At 42.4% G+C, this 21,719-nt stretch overlaps 2 protein-coding genes across 6 annotated transcripts in view; one reads left to right on the top strand and one right to left on the bottom strand.

Annotated features, from left to right (window-relative positions):
* sox5 (SRY-box transcription factor 5) overlaps positions 1–21,719 on the top strand; it is a 158,328-nt gene that overhangs the window by 32,098 nt on the left and 104,511 nt on the right. For all 5 annotated transcript variants that reach the window (XM_057855942.1, XM_057855944.1, XM_057855943.1 and 2 more), the window contains exon 3: positions 3,856–4,078. In XM_057855942.1, coding sequence (XP_057711925.1) covers positions 3,856–4,078 — 223 coding nt within the window. The remainder of the gene's footprint in view (positions 1–3,855; positions 4,079–21,719) is intronic.
* Positions 1–21,719, bottom strand: part of lrmp (lymphoid-restricted membrane protein) — a 322,294-nt gene that overhangs the window by 271,821 nt on the left and 28,754 nt on the right. The window lies entirely within an intron of this gene.

Genomic DNA, 21,719 nt, shown 5'->3' with positions numbered 1-21,719 from the left:
TTATTCAGAGTGTGAAAACACAGGATCGAAGTGAGCTAAAGCCAGAGAGTCGCCCAAGTGGAGGGAATTCCGAGTGACAATGGCCACCTTTTCCCCTTGTCTTGTCAATCTCAAAAAATGACATCTGAAGGATTATTACAGCATCCGTATTTACAGCGAATTACAGTGCCCTCCATAATTATTGGCACCCCAGAAAAAGATGTGTTTTTTAGCTTCTAATATATATATTTTTTATTCAAATAATATGGGACCTTAATGGAAAAAAAAGAGAAAAATCCAACCTTCAATACAAGTGCATTCATTGAGTGGGGAAAAAAATCCCACATAAAGAAAAAAATATTTGACATCAAATAATGTGTGTCACAATTATTAGCACCCCTGGTGTTAATACTTTGTACAACCCCCTTTTGCCAACAAAACAAGGTCTGGGGACTGAGATGGCCATGGGAGGAGCTTGATTTTGTGTCTGGTGAACCATTTCTGTGTAGATTTGGCCATATGTTTAGGGTCATTGTCTTGCTGAAAGACCCAGTGACGACCCATCTTCAGCTTTTGGGCAGAAGGCAACAGATTTTGATTTAAAATGTCCTGGTATTTCAAAGCATTCATGATGCCATGCACCCTAACAAGGTTCCCAGGGCCTTTGGAAGCGAAACAGCCCCACAGCATCACTGACCATCCCCCAGACTTCACAGTGGGTATGAGGTGCTTTTCAGCATGCGCATCTTTCGTGGCATGCCAGACCCACTTAGAGTGTTTGTTGCCAAAAAGCTCAATCTTGGTCTCACACAAAAATACACACGGTCCCAGGCTTCAACTGGGAGCGTGTGCTTTGGTCAGATGAGACCAAAGGCCCTAGGAACCTTGTTAGGGTGCATGGCATCATGAATGCTTTGAAATACCAGGACATTTTAAATCAAAATCTGTTGCCCTCTGCACGAAAGCTGAAGATGGATCGTCACTGGGTCTTTCAGCAAGACAATGACCCTAAACATATGGCCAAATCTACACAGAAATGGTTCACCAGACACAAAATCAAGCTCCTCCCATGGCCATCTCAGTCCCCAGACCTTGTTTTGTTGGCAAAAGGGGGTTGTACAAAGTATTAACACCAGGGGTGCTAATAATTGTGACACACATTATTAGATGTCAAATAATTTTTTCTTTATGTGGGATTTTTTCCCCACTGAATGAATGCACTTGTATTGAAGGTTGATTTTTTTCTCTTTTAAGGTCCCATATTATTTGAATTAAAAAAAGATATATATTAGAAGCTAAAAAACACATCTTTTTCAGGGGTGCCAATAATTATGGAGGGCACTGTATATTTGTCATCTGCTTATCTCGATGACTTAGTTGTGGACTGTGATCGGAGTATCACGTTCCCCTTCCAGGTTGCACGTTAATCATTTGCCAATGATCTCCACCCAAATTCACACGAGTTACATCAGACCTGTCTCTCCATCACGTGCCCGCTCACCCACACACGCATAAACAATGTATGCAGTAAGTGTGCCACAGGTTTCGAGGTGATGTTTGCCGCCCTACGAAAGGATTAGCCAAAGATTAACTCAGTGGACCATTGACCCTTCTGAAGGCTAAGAGCTGAGCTTGACTGACTCAATTGGTTCTGGTGTCCTCACAGCCAAAATTAATGCTATTTTGCTTTCATTTTTCATTTCTCAGGAGATAGGTTGAAGGAACGTCTTGGGTAAATTTGCACGAATCCAAACACCCGACTATGTCTAAACATGAACATTGGGAAAATTCCTGCATTTCGATGAAGTCCGTATCTGCAAAGGTGTCCAATTTGATGCCGTTCCAGGTTGCTCGGCCTTGGCGCTCTTATGCATCTACACTGTAGCTGCTTTGTTACAGCGCGGAACGGACTGCGCGCTCCCTCTCAGTGTCACTGTTAATTGGGCTGAGACGGTATTAAGTCAATCTTCCAAACAAATGCCACCTCAATTGGATTGAAGGCTGGACTGTACTCGCCATTCAACCTGTTCTCATGAAGCCTCGAGGGCCGATCCAAAAGCTAAAACTTTATAAATTAAATCAGGCTTTTAATTCATGCTCAGTTTTGAGGGTGAGTAGAGACAGCAGGATATTTATTCACGGCGACAGCCTGGCACAAAGAACAGAGCATTACCGTTGGCTCCGTATATGATATTTTGTAGCTGTCATGCCAGTTGTTCAGTCTTTTGTGATTTGAGTCCTTACATAAATTTACCGCTTGACAAAGTGCCAAATCTTTGCTTCGCGCCATTAACAGTCTTGCAAGACAAAAGTAGCGGCGCTGAAACTCGGCCTTACGAGTTGTGTACGGTAACATTGGAAGGCGCTCAAAGCTGAGCAGCGGAAGGCTTTGTAATGAAGCGGTAGCGTGCGTCCGAGAGTTTTGTTTCATGTGCCGGTTCTGTCAAGTACCTCCAAGTCAGTCAAATGCAGATTCCAGTGGAGAATAAGGAAAAAGTGTGCCCTAACTTACGAAAACTGGCAAAGGATTAAAGTCCAAATTCGGAGTCATGCTGGGATGGGAGAAAAGGAGAGAATAAAGGGAGCAAGATAAGGAGATTATTGTCCTTATTCATGCAACTAATGACGAGTTTTGTGCTCAAGTCCACAATAGTGAGTCAAAACCAAGAGGTTTGGGAAGTGAGACAGAGGTCAACACATGCATCTGCAGGTTCCATAAGAAAAACAAACAGTATTAAACAAGGGTTATAGATATCTGAGTGCTTATTACACATATTCATTTTGACTTTTCTTTTTACAAATTTGAAAAAAAGGTTTCATTAGGACCTTATTTTTCAAATTTTGGGATTCTCTGATAATTGCTTCATATTGCTGGCATTAAATTAAACGTTATTTTTCCATTTTTCTTTGTTTGGATCGATTATTTATCATCTAACATATCGGGGAAAATTCGACAGTAACAAAAAATAAACAATTTAGTGATAGTTATGAGGTAGATATCCATGACTTTTTTACAGACGCCATTTTTTTTCATTGAGACGTCATTTGTTTAAAAGTTTAAAATATGCGAGTCAATCATTTTTTAAGGTCGTTTTTTTTTTTTTTTTTTTCCTCATACGAAATATTAGACATCAATTAATGATTCTAAGCTAAAAATGACAGACATTTTGAATAATTAATATAATTAATTACCTTCGTTTTATGGCTGGGTTAAAACAAAAGCGGTTGCGCGATGTCTGTAAACGGGGGTTTTCAGGGTAAAACAGACAAACTAAATATAGGGGCCGTTTACAGGGTGACTCTCAGAGAATATGAAAAATTTCAAATTTGCATTTGAACAATGTCGCAATTCCGCATGAAAACAAAGTAGTATTCATGCCAGGCCCTAGGGGGCAGTGCAGATTTACAGGGCAACAGAGAATGACCCCACCAAGCTCCCTCAGCCCGGAAAAAAATATGCCCGCCCGCTCGAAGCAATGTCATTTTTCTTTTGTTCAAAAAGGCACAAAAATTGAAACGTTCAACATATTTCATTTAAAAATATTATTAAAACAGTAAATTAAAGCCGACATTCCGCCATATTTGCTGTTTTTAATGTTTAGTAGCACCGCTGCGCACGCCCAATGTGACGTGTACTAGTGCTGACGTTAATGGCGCGGTCTCGCGCCGCAGGAGCTTTTGATATGCATGCCGAGGAAGCCCCCCTCCACCCCACGCAATCGGATTCTTCCACTTTGGAGGCAGGATTCAGATTTTTTAGTCTTTGCCGACACCATATGCAAGCAAGGCGAGTCCGCTACTCAGTCATTGCGACACCATGTAAACTGCCCCAGAGATTGGTCTTTACTTAGCATTCTAATATCACTCCCGTTCCAGGACCTGGATGGCTCCAAGGTGAACTCCCTTAGCCCTTACCCCCTGCACAATGCTACCTCACCGGGCAAAGATGAAGGCGGGGCCGGGGCTCGACCGTGCGGCGACGGAGGTTCGGCCGCTGGCGCCCTGGGAACTCCGGAGAGACGCAAGGGTAGCCTGGCGGACGTGGTGGACACACTGAAACAACGCAAGATGGAGGAGCTGATCAAAAATGAACCAGAAGGTCAGTTTTTCTCTCCCTCTCACTCTCTTTTGGCTTTCTTCTCCTCTCTCTGTCATTCTCTCTCCTTCTGTTGCGAACCCACACGAGAGTCTTTGTTGTTGTTTTTTTCCACCTCGCAACCAGACAGCATCAGCTATATGGGCCCATTGTCCACCGAGCTTTGCATATTTAGCACCGCCGCCTGTGAGAAGCTTCCCCGCGCACCCTCCACTAGCTCTGTGGTTCTTGTTTGTCATCTGGCTACCTTTGTAACCTTAGCTACGGAGCCAGCCACCCTGTCTACCAATGATAGACACCTAATCACAGACGCTGCATCGCTTAGTGTCTGAAATTAAGTCTTGGCTTTTGACAGTCGGGGTTAAAATTAGCCTTTGGCCAACTCTAATTACCCCCTGGCAGATAACTAGGCGCTTAAGTCACTACATGCAACAGATAATGGCGATAAGGAGATCGCCAACAGGTGTCCATCCCCTGATAAAAATATGTTTTATTGGTGGATGCCTTGGTTGTTTGTCGAAAACAACTTCCGACTAATGTTTCACTGCAGCTTCTCATGACATTCCGCCCCAAAAAGGTTACCGTGGAGTGAATAAAACACAATAACTGTGTTTACCTCCCTTTGTAGGTACTTGTTTGGCCTATAGTTTCCCCTAGTGCATCAACAGGCTTTCATTTCAAGCTGTGATGTGCTAACCTTATTTTTCGGGCTTTTCTCGAGCGCTTTTCAATGCGGTCAAGACCGCCGCTGGTCCGCTTTCTCGCTGTCTGCTTGTTTTTATTCCAGTCGATAGAGAGGCCTGTTGTGGCAAACACGGCACACTAACACACAAAAAAGGAAAGGAGGAGGGGAAAAACTGCTGTTTGACGAGCTGAGCTGTAATTGAGGTGTGTTTTGGGTTGTTCGCTGCTTCAGTGGACCTCGTGAACTGGCACGGAGGGGGGAAAAAAATACAATAATGGATCTTTATGAGTAAGCCAGGGCAAGGAACGCGGCAGAACGTGTAAAGAGGTATAGAATGAGTAAAATAGTTCAAAAGTGATCTAAAGCGCTGGCGTCTTCATAGACACCACCCCCATTAGTGGCGAGGCGGTGATACATACCAACCCGGAGCATTATCGTCTCTGGGTTCAAATGAAATGGGCCAACAAAAGCTTCCCTAGACCTTATGCACACAAAACCCAGACTGGGCAAGAGAGAGAATAGAAAGACAAGGAAAAAGGGGCGACGCTGGGAGATGAGAGCGAAGGGGCGGCATTGAAGGCGAGATAAAAATCCGTCTTCTCTGCCCGGCGAGCTATTGTTTGGCTGCGTGGCTCACAAAGGCCATTAGCAGCAAACAGCAGGTTGGGATGAAAATTTAATGAAGGCTTTAATCATTATGAAAGGCCTCGAATATTACTGCTCTCTCTCACACACAGACCCTTGCATATCGCTTCCAGCTGGATCAATGACACACACTTTTTAGAGGAGCGGGGATGAGAACAAGGACCCAAAGACAAAAAAATGGGTCAAAAAACAATAAACGCCTTCAAACCAAAAGAGGAAACTGGACTTGGCCTTGAGCTAAACTTCACACATACAAAAGATGTCACACACAAAGTAAGTTTACAGCTTGTGTTGCTCTACTTAAAGTAGATGAATGGTCTTGCTAAGAATACTAAGGTAGAATATATACACAGTACCTATGAGGATATACGTATATGCCTGGCCAGATCCCCGCATTTTTACGCGTTGATTCGTAACGTATGCTTTGTATGCTCTTGTGTGAGTTTGCGTTCAATGCGGCTAATAAATGACTAGCCATGTTGTCCCCCATGGCCCGACCCGACCATGCTCCACTGACTCCCCTGCTCTCCATTCATCTTGCGTCTTACTCCGCCGACCACCTGCTACCCTTGAGATACACTCCAAACACACACGCACATACGACAGCCCAGGTGCACGGATGCACACACGTACACATTCCTCAGGAGCAACAAGGTGGAAGAAGCTAAGAACGCAGCACCACCTTGTCTGTATAATGACATGATGTGTTTGTCGGGGCGAGGGGATGCGGAACAATGAGAGAAGGTGTTAGGGTACATGGTGTGAACAGTGGCGCTTTGAGAAATTTTTCATAGGGGTGGCTAGATGGGGTAACTTAAAATTTTGGGGTGGCACACCAGAACTAAAAGTCATAATTTCAAGGTTTTCATTATATTATTGCAGTAAAAAGGTTAGGGGAAAGCTATCAGAAAGACTTAAGGAAACGGCTACTGATATACTTTGGTGTATTGTGTATATAGATGCACCGATACCGATACTAGTATCGGCAGGGGGCGCCAATCCGGCCAAAATGGTGGTATCGGTGTCGGCGAGTACCAACAAAGACTGCGCCGATACCATTTACCGGTCCATTATTATAACATTTGACCGCAGCCTTTTTTTTTTCTCCTGGCGCTCACTACACTTTGTCTCTGTGTTGTGTGATGACACGTGAACACCAAACAGCTATCGCTATTGGCCTGCTCCAGACCAATAAGAACGGGCCAATAGCCACTTCTGACCAATGACATGGCCGACATGGCAGCGGTCGGGAAATATTTCAAAATAGAAATCCCCTCAATTAAAATCAATGGCTGCATGCAAGATTTGCAGCCTTAAAGTTTCGAGATGTGGAGTTAAATCGGCCAGTTTCAATACCTCGAACCTGATAAAACATTTGAAGACGAAACGCGAACGAACACAACGAGTTTGAGCCTGCAAGAGCAGGACTGCTATCCAGAGGAAGCAGGGCGCTGGACCGGAGCAACTATCTCTGGTCAGTTCACTTCGTCTACTTTACTTTTACTGTCTTTTAATGAAAGAAACGCCACAGTAATTTGGGAAGTGTTTCCAAAGTAGGGTTGCCACCTTTCAGAAATAGAAATAAGGGACCCACCCCCTCCCGAAAAAACGAGGCTAATAGAGAGACGGGATGCTGTGGTCAATTATTATTACTTATAATTGTGAGCGTCCGCAAATGCGGAAACAAGGTTGGACCTAGAAGCGGACAACAAGCGGGGGATAAATACAAGGGTTTAATGATTGCAAACAAAAAATAACACGCGATCGCGGGATAGTAGAAATAACAAAAGGAGTCCGTGACAGCAGGTCGACGGAGCTCAATACTAAAAACTCGAAGATTAACTAAGACGATAGGCAGCGAGCCAAAAAGCCAAAATAAAAACACTCAAATACCTGCACAGGGTAGAGGTTACAAACGAGTGCAGCACACTAACAGAAAAAACCCAATGCAGGTTCGTAACAAGCAAATGTAGCGAGACTATAGTGCGAGATGTCAAATGGCGATCAGCAAAGCAAATATCTCGGCAGCCTTCTCTGAGCTCACCCGTGCTTAAATGCTGCGCTGATAAGCCCGCATTGGATTCAGGTGCGACGTCAGGAACGCCCCCACTAACATCCCAGCAACAAAACACAATCTAAACAGCAGCAGAATGTGACAATAATTTCATGAAAGTTGCACTGTTTGGCCTTTGAGAGGTTCAAAAAAAGTTTACTCAGTTCATTCAGAGTTTATTATTATGAACTTATTTTTACTTTCTTACTGTTGGGCTAGTATTATACTTTGTACTAATCTTTTTCCTATTTTGCAAAGGTAAGCAACAGCCTGACAAAGCCTTGATAGCAATGATTTCACATCCAATTATGTAGCTCTTTGGGGGGGGGGTGATTTATATATATATATATATATATAATCGGGGTGGTATCGGTATGGTATCGGCCGATACTGCACAGCCAGGTATCGGTATCGGGGCCAAAAAATGGTATCGGTGCAACACTAATTGTGTATAGGGTTGTTCCAATCATGTTTTTTTGCTCCCGATCGTTTTAGTTTGAGTATCTGCCGATCCCGATACTTCCCGATCCGATTGCTTTATTTTTTGCTCCCGATTCAGTTCCAATCATTCCCGATAATTTTTCCCCATCATATATATTTTGGCAATGCATTAAGAAAAAAATGAATAAAACTCGGACGAATATATACATTCAACATACAGTACATAAATACTGTCTTTGTTTATTATGACAATAAATCCTCAAGATGGCATTTACATTATTAACATTCTTTCTGTGGGATCCACGGATAGAAAGACTTGTAACTCTTAAAGGATAAATGTGACTTTGTATATTGTGACTAAATATTGCCATCTAGTGTATTTGTTGAGCTTTCAGTAAATGATACTGTAGCCATGCCCAAATGAATGATGGGAAGTGGAACCATGACCGTGCGTAGTGCTACCAATTGATATATTTTCTCTGCGTTGGGAACTAACAGAGGGTATGAAGAAAAAGATCAATTATTGCCTAGCTTCCCCACATTGCTTCCCACGATATTTCTAATCGTAGGGAGAGGGATTGTAAGGCTTTAGCCAATTAAAAAAAGGCTCCACAGGCTTCCAAAATTCACTCTACTCATTTAACGCTGCCTTTTAGGTCTCTATCTAGGTAAAACGGCGCCATTACGGATTGACCGCGACAATACGTGAGTGGGTCGTGCAGCGCATGCATTAATTGCGTAAAATATTTTAACGTGATACATTTTTTAAAAAAATTAATTACCGCCATTGCCGGGATAAATTTGATAACCCTACCTTAAGCCAAAACTAAAGACTCTGGATGAGTGTAACATATAATGTCTGTAACGTTAAATACAATTAGAAAACAATTTAATTAAAATATATATATATATTAAAAAAAGGCATGGCCGATATTTTTTTGCCGATTCCGATACTTTGAAAATGACGTGATCGGACCCGATTGATCGGTATGCCGATCGATTAGAGACACAATTACAGATGTCCCGATCGATCGGGACATCTCTAATTGTGTAATATTTGATGTTACGAATGATTTAATGTGCATAGTCCATAACTGTCCAGTCAAGATTTTGAGTTCCACAACAATTCTGTTCTATTGTGTTATGTATACAGTATAGGTGGGTGCAAGGCTGAAGGGTGGCGACATGCAAATGTGGATGTTTTAATTAAATGATGGGTTGGGCGGTTGGACATGGATGTATTGGGTAATGGCTAGAACGGGATAGGCGGTCAGATTGATGGTTATGTTGGCAGATGGATTTATACCTTATCCTGTATCGAGGAAGGCGTCCACCAAGGGGTCGGATCCTTACCTCTCTACTTTATGCCTTCACCTGACACTTTAGATAGCACATGGATGCTCCACAGCAGGTTTACAGGCACGCCGGCAACCTGCAGGTCAAGCGCAATGCTGTTTTTTTCCCCTTTTTTTATGGCTAAGGCGTACTTGCCGTTTCGCAGTGCTCCCAGGCACCGGTCTCCATACTGAGAATGCCAACTCAATGACAGATGTCGCGCAACACGCACATACACACACAGCACTACATCTACTTCCAAGGCAGTGAGGGATCCAAGGGCTTGCTTTTAGAGCGCACTGAGGCATTTTATAGGACAGCACTTAGGCAAAGCCATTGTGCCAGACAAGCACACACTGGCCGCGACTCCCTCACGCCTCCGTTCACTCCAGTGGGTGACAATGGGAAGGGCGGATACATCTTGCCAAGGAGCAGGAGAGGGAGAAAGAAAAGGAGGGTGGAAAAAAGGAGCTTGATAAGTGGAAGGATCGGGGCAGTCTTTCGTTCATCCGTCCATCAGACCGCCTCCCCCTACCCCTTTACTTTTCTTAATCCTTCCAGTGCCGTGCTAGCACACATAATAAACACCAACAATGCATATACAGTACCCACGGGGACCTTTAACTCCTAGGCTGCCATTGACAGCGCTAAACGCAAAGTCCCCTGGACGGGGGCGCTTTCTAATAGGCCTGAACGATATTGGAAAAAACTATTGCTGCGATTTTTTGGGGGGGTTTGCGATATTATATTGCGATATTAAATTAACCTTATTATATATCTATTTTTAAAGAAATTTTCACTAGATGACTTGAATAGCTGTTTGGAAAGACGTTGGATGACTCACAATGACCACAGTGTACAGTGATCCCTCGTTTTTCGCGGTTAATGGGGACCAAAACCCGCCGCGATAAGTGAAAAACCGCAAAGTTGCGCACCCCGCCCCCCAAATTTTTATTTTTTTGTGTGTTTGCTCAATGTATTCATTCAGATTTAGCATTGGAAAGAGATACATATAAAACATGTTTTTTCTCACTTTTTCCCCCAAAGTATGATTTCGAAAAATGTGTGTATATACATATATATATATTAGGGCTGTCAAAATTAACGCGTTAACTAGCGGTAATTAATTTTTTTAATTAATCCCGATAAAATATTTGATGCAATTAACGCACAAATGCCCCTCTCAAACATATCAAAAGGACAGCAAAGTGAAAGGTCTACTTGCTGTGTTTTTTTTGGAGTTTTGCCGCCCTCTGCTGGCACTTGGGTGCGACTGATTTTATAGGTTTCAGCACCCATGAGCATTGTGTAAGTAATTATTGACATCAACAATGGTGGGCTACTAGTTTATTTTTTGATTGAAAATTTTACAAATTTTATTAAAACGAAAACATGAAGAGGGGTTTTAATATAAAATTTCTATAACTTGTACGAGTTATTATCTTTTATTTGTTTTCTATATTTTTTTATAAATATTTATATATTTTATTTATTTATATATTTATATTTTTTATTTATTATTTTTGTTTATCTTTTAAGAACTACAAGTCTTTCTATCCATGGATCACTTTAACAGAATGTTAATAATGGTAATGCCATCTTGTTGATTTATTGTCATAATAAAGAAATACAGTACTTATGTACCGTATGTAGAATGTATATAACCATCTCGGTCTTATCTTTACATTCCAACAATAATTTACAGAAAAATATGGCATATTTTATAGATGGTTTGAAATGCAATTAATTGCGATTAATTATGATTAATTAATTTTTGAGCTGTAATTAACTCGATTAAAAATTTTAATTGTTTGATACCCGTAATATATATATATATTAATAAATGGTTTTCAGCACTTCAAATGTAATAATTATGATCAGTTTTAAACATAACTGTCCAACCAAATCATTTTTGAACAAGAATAAAGTACTGTAGAAGGAAAATGCTTGGCTTTATTAAATACTTCTGTTTATCTACTTTAGCTGTGACATTTGGAGTGACATGGAGAAATTACAAACTCCTCATGATCACTTCTGGCATTTAATTTATATGTCTCAAACGTCTCCACACACACACACACACACACACACATTCATTCCAAAGCGGCTTCCTTGCAGAAACAGTTTAACAAGTTAAACGATGATTGACAGCTGCTGCGCTGTGATGTCCGCTTCTTTGGCAAGATCAAAGATACCAGCATCGTTAACTTTAATAAGCAAGTGCTGCAGTGACTGTGAGATTCAAAGAGCTGGGAGAGGGAGGGTGTGAGGCTGTGCGCAGAGCAGAAAGCAGGGCGTATGTGGATTCAAAAAAATAAAAACTATCGCACGTCCTCGCGATGGGACTATCGCGCGCGCACACATTTCGCCATGGCGATGTTTAAATGATATATCGTTCTGACTTACTTTTTACGTGAATTTTTACTCTGTTTAATAGTGAAATTTACTTCCCAAAAAATCCAGTTCAATCTGTCGATCACACCACTATAGTGTCAGTTAACTTCATTGGCGTGCAATTCAATTCAAATGACGATCCAATTTTCTTTTTTGTTTTGGTTTTCGCCTCCCTTTTGTGCTATTAGAAAGCGGCGACATCACGCACGGACAACCTGAAGCCTATTGTGCGGCCGCCCATTGTTGCCCCGATGAAAGCCGCATTCAAGTCACTTCTCTTATTGAATTGTTTTGCGTCCGCTTTTCTTTTTTTTCCCCTGCGCCGACGTTCTCTTCGAGACAATCGGTGGGGATGAAACTCCCATTCTGCCTTTCTTCCCGGTCCAGATGAGCGATATCGAGGAGATGAATAGTATGTGTGTCCCCGTGTGTGCGTTGGGAAAAAGCGGTGCCGAGGCTTTTGTCCGATACAGGAGCATAAAGGGGCTTAGAGAGAGAGCAGAGAGGGTCCTGCGGTTTTCCTGATGGTCTGTGTGTGCATGTGAGTGTGTGTGTTATCGGCCTCCCGGCGTGGCATTAAGTTAAGGACAAAGGCTTGAGGTTCATGAATCAGCCCTAGCTTCCAAGCTTGGCTATTGTGGCCGAGTCACAGTGTGAGTGTCCTGCAGCATGCTGAGTATGTGCATACGTGTGTGTGTGTGGCCATATCTGGTGACCAGGCAGGTGGGGTCAATATGTGTATCTGCAATTTTGTGCATCGCCTCAGTCAGAAGAAATTGTTTTCCAGGCAAGCGGACGTCAGACTGTCCCGCACAAAAGCCGCCTGTCACACAGATCCCGAAATAATTGACAGGCCCCCCTCGTCGGCCCCAGCCTTTCACTTCCATTCAGCGACGTGTCTTCCAATCAAATCAAGGGAATCCGCAATTTATCTCTTCTTCTCATAAACTCTCCTCATTTGCACGCCCTGTTGTTGTTTTCCTTCGCCCCTTCTGTTATTCGCCTTCCCCCGTCTCTCCATTACCATGGAGAGACAGTGGAATGTTTTCCTTTTTTTGGGGGGGGGCTGCATAATAACTTCAAGGTTAATGAGTTTTCTGCACCAAACCTTATCCACCGGTTTACTTCACGGGGATATTGAAAAAGTCGAAAAACATTGCACGAGAGAAGACGGCGTTGGATATTTTTTAAATTGATCCTCGTTGGTGATGTACATTGATTGATTGATTTTTATTTCGAGCAATAACAACAAAAACAACAAGTATGGGAAAAAAATAAATAAATAAAAATAAAACAGTAATGATGATTGTAACAAAATAATAACAATACATATACGTGTAGCTCGAAAAGGAGTGGGAAGAAGCCGAGCTTTTTTGTGTCCCACCCAGGGCCGGCCCAGCCTATACACTGACTATGCAGCTGCTTAGGGCCCCTGACCACTAGGGGGGCCCCCAATCTGGCAATTGTTTAATTTATATTCTATTTTTGTTTACTACAGTTTGCTTTATTTGACTTTTGTGAGTTTTGATACTTGATTACAAGCTTAAAAAAATAAAAGTTCTTTCTTAACTTCTTTCTTTCCTCTTTTAGAAAAAGGTTTGGCTCTATCTACTGTAAGTACTGACAATCATTTGGGGTGAGAAGTTTGAAGTATGCAGTGCAACAAAATATGGACGTATGGGTTGGATTGCATGGATGGGTTTCACAGTACACTGTGACGAAATGGTGGGCCAAAAATATGGGCCCCTTTGCTTAGGGCCCCCAAATGGCCTGGGCCGGCCCTGGTCCCACCCCCATTTCACTCCAAAAATTCCATAGGAATGCAGTCACTTCCCTACAACAGCTGTACTAATCTACTATTGTACTGTACTACATTCTGTTCATTCGGAACACTTCATTGAAAGAAGTGACCCGGAATTGCCCCAAAATCAAGCAATTCTTCAGAAATGTCATTTTCTAGTTCATGAAACAAACGAAACGATGTATAATGTTTGATTTGGCAAACACTGAGCTATTGGCGTCTATAGAGAATAAATCAACCGTCTTGTAAACGTGGCTAATAAGTGTTGAGCTGTTTATAACATTTTGCCCCTCTCATGTTCCCAGATAAGGAAGGCATGTAATAACCCTTCTAATCCTTTATTGGAATCTTCAGATGCCGTCATTCCTGTCAGCCATGTCATCAGATCAAGATTTAAGCCCCTTCATGGATGTGAAAAGCCTTAAACGGTTTGATTCGTAGCAGGCGATTGGTGAACGTAGTCCTTATTTGCATGGTGGGACTCTGCGTTTTATAGGTAACAATTATTAGTACCTACGGATTTCTGCTATTTGGTACGTCACAATCATTTTGTCATAAAGAGGAGCAACAAGTCTGTTTGAAGAACACAAATTAACCCATGGCCAGCCGGTCAGACGGAGGCTCCTGCAAATGAAGTGCTGGTGTTGTCGTGGAGCACCCTGGGGCGAAGGGGGGGTGCCAACGGTGCGGCCCCGGGCCCTTATTGTTGCCAGATGTTGGGAGACAGGAAGCCGAAATCTCCACCCCCGTCCTCAGTTCCTATTCTTTTCCAGCTTGGCGAGCGTCCTATGCTCTTCAGGATTGATTGTTGTCCTTCCATCTTCTCCCTGATCCTCACCATCCCTCCTCTTCCCCTTGGCATCTTGCCCTCTCTTCTCATCCCCCTCATCCACTAGCTTCTCTCCAGCTTCCCTCCATTCATGCTTCCTCTCTCCTCCTCCCTGGCTGGGCTCAGGAGCAGCGAACAGGTGTTGTCTCCTTTTGATTTGGGTGCGTTCGGATTAATGTTGTCAGCTCAGCTGTTGAAACAACTGCCGCCGCCAGATGCCAGTCAGTTCGAGGCTGGAGCTGTCACCTCCACGCACACACGCACGCAGATGCAATCTCGCTCGTACACGCGGGTCCTCTTGGCTCATTGTTACACCGACGGAGCAAATCAGCTGCTGGATGCCAGTCTCGCTTGTAGCCCAGGTGGGTTTTTGTGTTGCCTTTCCAAAACATCGCAGTCAGAGTGTGACGCGATAGCCTGCTGATTGTTAACGCACAGCAGAGGTACGACTGCATGCTCACTCGGCCTAACGAGTGTTTACCTACAGTCCCTTCCTTTCAACCTGCCTCCCTCAAACTTTGACACATACGTGATTCGTGTTTTTTATTTGACGCCTCGGCATTTGTCACCGTTTTCTTTGGCGTGGAACTCTGCCTACACACAGAGTCTTTTTTTCTTTTAATTTAGTACCCGCATCCTGCTTGATGTGCGAGTAGAAATTTGATTAAGTATAAATCATCTGGAGTTTTTGGTGTGCTCGGATTTCACAAGCGTCCATTGTGTGTTGTGGAGGGAAGAGAGTTTAGTAGCGGTTTGGGCAAAGCGACCATTTTTTCTGAGAAGTTGAATTCTGATTATTTTGTTGACAATAAGTACCATCGTGCTGCTACACAAGTTGTACTCAATAAATATTTTGTAGTAAAATATATAACATTAAGACTACAAATTTAAATGATACGCAAAATTAAAAAAAAAAAAAATCTGATACCGAATGAATGATAAAAAGAGAATAAAACCATTGTTTCGCAAAGCAAAACAAACATTTGAGAATGTTGCACCCAGTACTTGGACAATTAACTAAAAGTGAAATAAAACAGCAGCTATTTTTTTTCTCTTAATTTAACAAAGTAAATTTATGCCAAAATAAAACTTCCAATAGCTGATTTGATAGATATTTGAAAAAAAAAACTAAAAGAAAATTGATGAAAAAAAAAAATCTAATCAAAACTCAGTATGTACAGTGGGGCAAATAAGTATTTAGTCAACCACCAATTGTGCAAGTTCTCCTACTTGAAAAGATGAGAGAGGCCTGTAATTATCAACATGGGTAAACCTCAACCATGAGAGACAGAATGTGGAAAAAACAAAACAAAATCACATTGTTTGATTTTTAAAGAATTTATTTCCAAATTAAAATGGAAAATTAATATTTGATCACCTACAAACAAGCAAGATTTCTGGCTGTCAATGAGGTCTAACTTCTTCATACAAGGTCTAACAAGGCTCCACTCGTTACCTGTATGAAAGGTACCTGTTTTAACTCGTTATCGGTATAAAAGACACCTGTCCACAACCTCAGTCAGTCAGTCACACTCCAAACTTCACTATGGCCAAGACCAAAGAGCTGTCGAAGGACACCAGAGACAAAATTGTAGACCTGCACCAGGCTGGGAAGACTGAATCTGCAATAGGTAAAACGCTTGGTGTCAAGAAATCAACTGTGGGAGCAATTATTAGAAAATGGAAGACATACAAGACCACTGATGATCTCCCTCGATCTGGGGCTCCATGCAAGATCCATGGCTTAAAAATAATAACAAGAACGGTGAGCAAAAATCCCAGAACCATACGGAGGGACCTAGTGCATGACCTACAGAGAGCTGGGACCACAGTAACAAAGGCTAGTACACGTCCAGGCCCGTCTGCGGTTCGCTAGAGAGCATTTGGATGATCCAGAAGAGGACTGGGAGAATGTGTTATGGTCAGATGAAACCAAAATAGAACTTTCTGGAAGAAACACAGGTTCTCGTGTTTGGAAGAGAAAGAATACTGAATTGCATCTGAAGAACACCATACCCACTTTGAAGCATGGGGGTGGAAACATCATGCTTTGGGGCTTTTTTTCTGCAAAGGGACCAGGACGACTGATCTGTGTAAAGGAAAGAATGAATGGGGCCATGTATCGAGAGATTTTGAGTGAAAATCTCCTTCCATCAGCAAGGGCATTGAAGATGAGACGTGGATGGGTCTTTCAACATGACAATGATCCAAAAAACACACAGCCAGGGCAACAAAGGAGTGGCTTCGTAAGAAGCATTTCAAGGTCCTGGAGTGGCCTAGCCAGTCTCCAGATCTCAACCCCATAGAAAATCTGTGGAGGGAGTTGAAAGTCCGCGTTGCCCAACGACAGCCCCAAAACATCACTGTTCTAGAGGAGATCTGCATGGAGGAATGGGCCAAAATACCAGCAACAGTGTGTGAAAAGCTTGTGAAGAGTTACAGAAAACATTTGGCCTCTGTTATTGCCAACAAAGGGTACATAGCAAAGTACTGAGATGAACTTTTGGTATTGACCAAATACTTATTTTCCACCATGATTTAACATTTACCAATGTTATAATTACAGGCCTCTCTAATATTTTCAAGTGGGAGAACAATTAGTGGTGCACTAAATACTTATTTGCCCCACTGGAACTAGTATAACTACAGCTAAAAATATAAAAATCAAATTAATGCGAAGCACATAGCGATACAATTAAAAAAACAAAAAACTGTAGATTACGGTAGATTTTAACTGCATATTACAGATATATCTTCCGAAAATATGCCATCCTAGCCATTAACTCTGATAGCATTTCTCTAAATTAACATTTCCCCCACCAATATTCCAAATTCGACATGCCGTGCTAAACTTGAAAGCGCTTTTCCCGTGTCAATTTTTGTATATTTCCTGACTAAACTCTTGTGAGAGCTCATGGCACGAGACATCGGAATTGTCCAACCACCCGCCCGACGACTCCTCATACTTGTGTGCTAGCATGACACTGGACAGTCTTATGATCGGCTCTCAAGGAGCCGCTTTACCCCGCACACTGGACACTTGTTTGGGAGGTCACGTCGGTTTATCTGACACACTCTTACACACAGCCTGCACAGTCTGAAACTCAGCCTTCTTTTTTTTAACCATTTTTTTCCCCCCCTTTCAACGATCACGCCCTCCTTGTGTGTATTGTAATTATACTAACAAGGTTACGGACCAAGGTTATCCTACGCCAACAAAGTCTTTGGTATCTGCCGAGCTAAACATTGTTAAGACAATTATCCCACTCAGGGAGTCATGGGTGTCTTGTCAGGGAAAGACATGCGAGAATTCAATCTCTCCAAACACAAAAATACGATCAAAATATTGGAGACGATTACAATCGGTGAAATCGATTCGGTTCCCAACTGCTTTTTCGCTGGCTGCAGATGGCACGAATGAGCTCGAAGTGGTTTGGCTATCATCATTCATTACAAAAAAAAATGTCATCTTCCCATGGAAAATGTGAGGAAAAAGCTCTAAGCGCACACATGTTAGTCAGCCGAGCATTCCTGTGACGTTTGGACTCCTTATTGCCGTCGGTCTAATGGTTCTCACATGCCAGTCGGCCTTATCTTAGAAGAAGACAATGCGGGCCCTTTTCTGCCCCTTTTTAGGAGTTTACAAGGCATTCTTGTCTGATAGGATAAACACTTGCAAGCTGAGACAAAAAAGATGGGGAAACAGACATCAAAAGTGAAGTTATCATGAAGGATTGCATCAAAACTCTAGTTTATGCACAGAAATAATTTTGCCCTTCTCACAACTTAACATATTTCAACTGAATTTCAACCATGAATAATGCAGTGGTCAACCATATACTGGTCCTTCTAAAAAAATTAGCATATTGTAATAAAGTTCATTATTTTCTGAAATGTACTGATAAACATTACTTTCATATATTTTACATTCATTACACACAACTGAAGTAGTTCAAGCCTGTTATTGTTTTGATATTGATGATTTTGGCAAAAAAGAAAAACCAAAAATTCATATCTCAAAAAATTAGCATATCATGAAAAGGTACTCTAAAGAAGCTACTAACCTAATCATCTCAATCAACGAATTAACTCAAAACCCCCCTGCGAAAGATTCCTGAGGCTTTTAAAAACTCCCAGCCTGGTTCATGACTCAAAACCGCATTAATGGGCAAGACTGCCGACCTGACTGCTGTCCAGGAGGCCATCATTGACACCCTCAAGCAAGAGGCTAAGACACAGAAAGAAATTTCTGAGTGAATAGGCTGTTCCCAGAGTGCTTTATCAAGGCACGTCAGTGGGAAAGAAAAACTGTGGCAGGAAACTCTGCACAACCAGAAGAGGTGACCGCACCCTTAGAAAGATTGTGGAGAACAGCCGATTCCAGACCTTGGGGAACCTGCAGAAACAGTGGACTGAGTCTGGAGTAGAAACATCCAGAGCCACCGTGCACAGGCGTGTGCTGGAGCCATTTTTTGACCTGAAACAGCGCCAGAAGCGCCTGACCTGGGCTACAGAGAAGCAGCACTGGAATGTTGCTCAGTAGCCCAAAGTACTTTTTTCAGATGAAAGCAAATTTTGCATGTCATTCGGAAATCAAGGTGCCAGAGTTTGGAGGAAGACTGGGGAGAAGGAAATGCCAAAATGCCTGACGTCCAGTGTCAAGTACCCACAGTCAGTGAGGGTCTGGGGTGCAATGTCAGCTTCTGGTGTTGGTCTACTGTGTTTTTATCAAGGGCAGTGTCAATGCAGCTAGCTATCAAAAGATTTTGGAGCATTTCATGCTTCCATCTGCTGAAAAGCTTTATGGAGATGAAGATTTCATTTTTCAGCACGACCTGCTCACAGCGCGAAAACCACTGATAAATGGTTTACTGACCATGGCATTACTGTGCTCAATTGGCCTGCCAACTCTCCTGATCTGAACCCCATAGAGAATCTGTGGGATATTGTGAAGAGCAAGTTGAGAGACACCAGACCCAACACTGTGGATGAGCTTAAGGCTGCTATCGAAGCATCCTGGGCCTCCATAACACTTCAGCCGAGCCACAGGCTGATTGCCTCCATGCCACGCCGCATTAAAGCAGTCATTTCTGCAAAAGAATTCCCGACCAAGTATTGAGTGCATAACTGATATAATTGGATGAAAGTTGATATTTTTTGTATTAAAAAACACTTTTTTGTATTGGTCGGAGGAAATAAGCTAATTTTTTGAGATTTTTGTTTTTTCTGGACTTTTTTGCCAAAATTATCAATATTAAAACAATAAAAGGCTTGAACTCCTTCAGTTGTGTGCAATGAATCTAAAATATATGAAAGTAATGTTCATCAGTACTTTACAGAAAATAATGAACTTTATCACAATATGCTATTTTTTTTAGAAGGACAAGTAAATGGCCCGGTAGCTACTAACGTGCTGATTGTCAGTATTTCAGTACCCAAGTAACACTATACAACAACACGACATGTTTCTGAAACCCCCAGCACCTGGCCAAGCACCAGGTAAAAAAAGACCACTCGAGAAAGAGAGTCACCGGAGAAGTTGAGGGAAAGCGAAATCCAATATGAAAAACAAAGGGGGAGAAAGTTTCAGTTCTAGTGGCAAGACCACTGGAATGGCGTAACGCAAGCAACACATCAATTTTGCTCATTAATATTCACTATGTTAGCAATTGTCACTAAGCGGGTCAACCTCCTGTTTGTGCCTAATCGTAAATGCATGGAAATAGTGGACAAACGAGATGTTTACTGAGCCAAACCTACCAATTCTGTCCGTAAATGATGTCCCTGGTGCCAAATTCACTGGTAAAGATGTGGAAGAACATACAATTGTTCAGTTAAAGAGATGGCTTGAGTGTCGAGGGCTGAAAAAGACGAGCCGACCTGATCCAGAATTAGCTTTTTTATCGACACCTTTTTCTTGTGTGCATTGCCTTACGCCACTGACAATGACATTTTCCTGTTCAAACAATCCATCCTTTACCACCATATGCCCTGTCTTTCTTATATATTATATCCTCTGGTTGTCTTACGTCTTTGACCATTCTTGGGGGCAATTTACATTGTTATTTTTGTGTAGCGATCACATTACGTCAGAAACTCGTTCAGTACGCCTCCGTTCCGAACCGAGCCCCACGTGCCGAAACGGTTTAATGCAAATACATGTACCGTTACACCCTTAGCGGGCAGGGCAGCTTTAAAGCACTCATCAGTGATTGGGCACACAGCTGACTTAAAATGTTTGGTAAATATTGGTTTCAATTGCTCTTTCATTCTCCTTAGGCAGAAGGTTCACTTACTTATTTCTCTCTCCTTCTGTCATTTTTTTTGCATGCAATCATCATTAAAATATGTAAACCTATAAATGTCTGGGTGGTTTTAGTTAAAGCAGACACTGTATTTTCATCTGTGTGATTTTGACTGTTGGGTCTAAAACTCGTTCTTTAACTTAGTTATTTACCCAAGGCAAGCTGACGAAAGGCAGGGCATAAAGTGAGACGGAGTCAGAGAGTTGAGGTTTTTCAACCTGCAGGTTGGGAGAGCCAGGAGACATGTTCCGCGACCAATGTCTCATCGAAGTCTCTCTCCGAACTCCCCCACGCTGCTAACTTTTTTTGAGGGCTTGTTGCTGGGCAGAATACAGTTACAACACTGTTGTCCAGCGTGGCAGTATTCTAGTCATTGATTGAGCAATCACACTCTTGGTTGAATTAACAGCCACACTCTTGAGCGGGCAAGATATCTTTGTTTTGAACACACATTTGCACTCAAGGTACTGTAGCTTGGTGGAAAAGTACTGAGACGTTGTGTGATGAATCAACATATGTGTGTGTATCTATCAGCAGAATGTGAGCAATCGCCGGTAAGCACATGATTATGGGCTATAACTGTATTCTTCATAATAGCTTGGGAGCTGTGGGAGAGCAAACTGGCATAATATATTTGGCATATAAAAACAAGCTTATCTTACATTGACAAAGATCAGATCATATTTGATGGGGATTTTATGCAGAAATGTGAGAAATTCCAAAAGGTTCAGATACTTTTTCATACCACTGGATAAGGCTTAGCAGAGAATGAGTGAAATATCTCAAATCAAGGCAAAAATCATCAATTTTCCACCTTCGCTTTCACCTGAAAAACGCCTTTAAGTCCGCTAGATTTGATTGTTCGCCCAACATGCAAAGCAGCATGCTTGTGTCAAGAGCTTCTCGCTGCGCTGTCTGTCGCCCTGCCATCGCGTTGACAGGCAGACGAAAAATGTCACGACTCACTAGAGAAAACGCACGTGTGTGCGTAAGCGCCGTCGGTCTGTTGTATTGCTAATGCGCGGGTCCGTCGGTGGCCCCCGTACACGGCAGGGCCCAACACACAATGTCTTCTTTTGTTGTCACGTTAAAGTGATGCAATAAAGCCGCGCAGTGACAAGGACGGCCCGCGGGCCACTGCAGTGTGACAGGGATG

Source organism: Corythoichthys intestinalis, chromosome 13, assembly GCF_030265065.1.
Source record: "Corythoichthys intestinalis isolate RoL2023-P3 chromosome 13, ASM3026506v1, whole genome shotgun sequence".
NCBI lineage: Eukaryota > Metazoa > Chordata > Actinopteri > Syngnathiformes > Syngnathidae > Corythoichthys > Corythoichthys intestinalis.
Note: the sequence above shows the minus strand (reverse complement) of the source record. Positions and strands in the feature narration are given on the sequence as shown.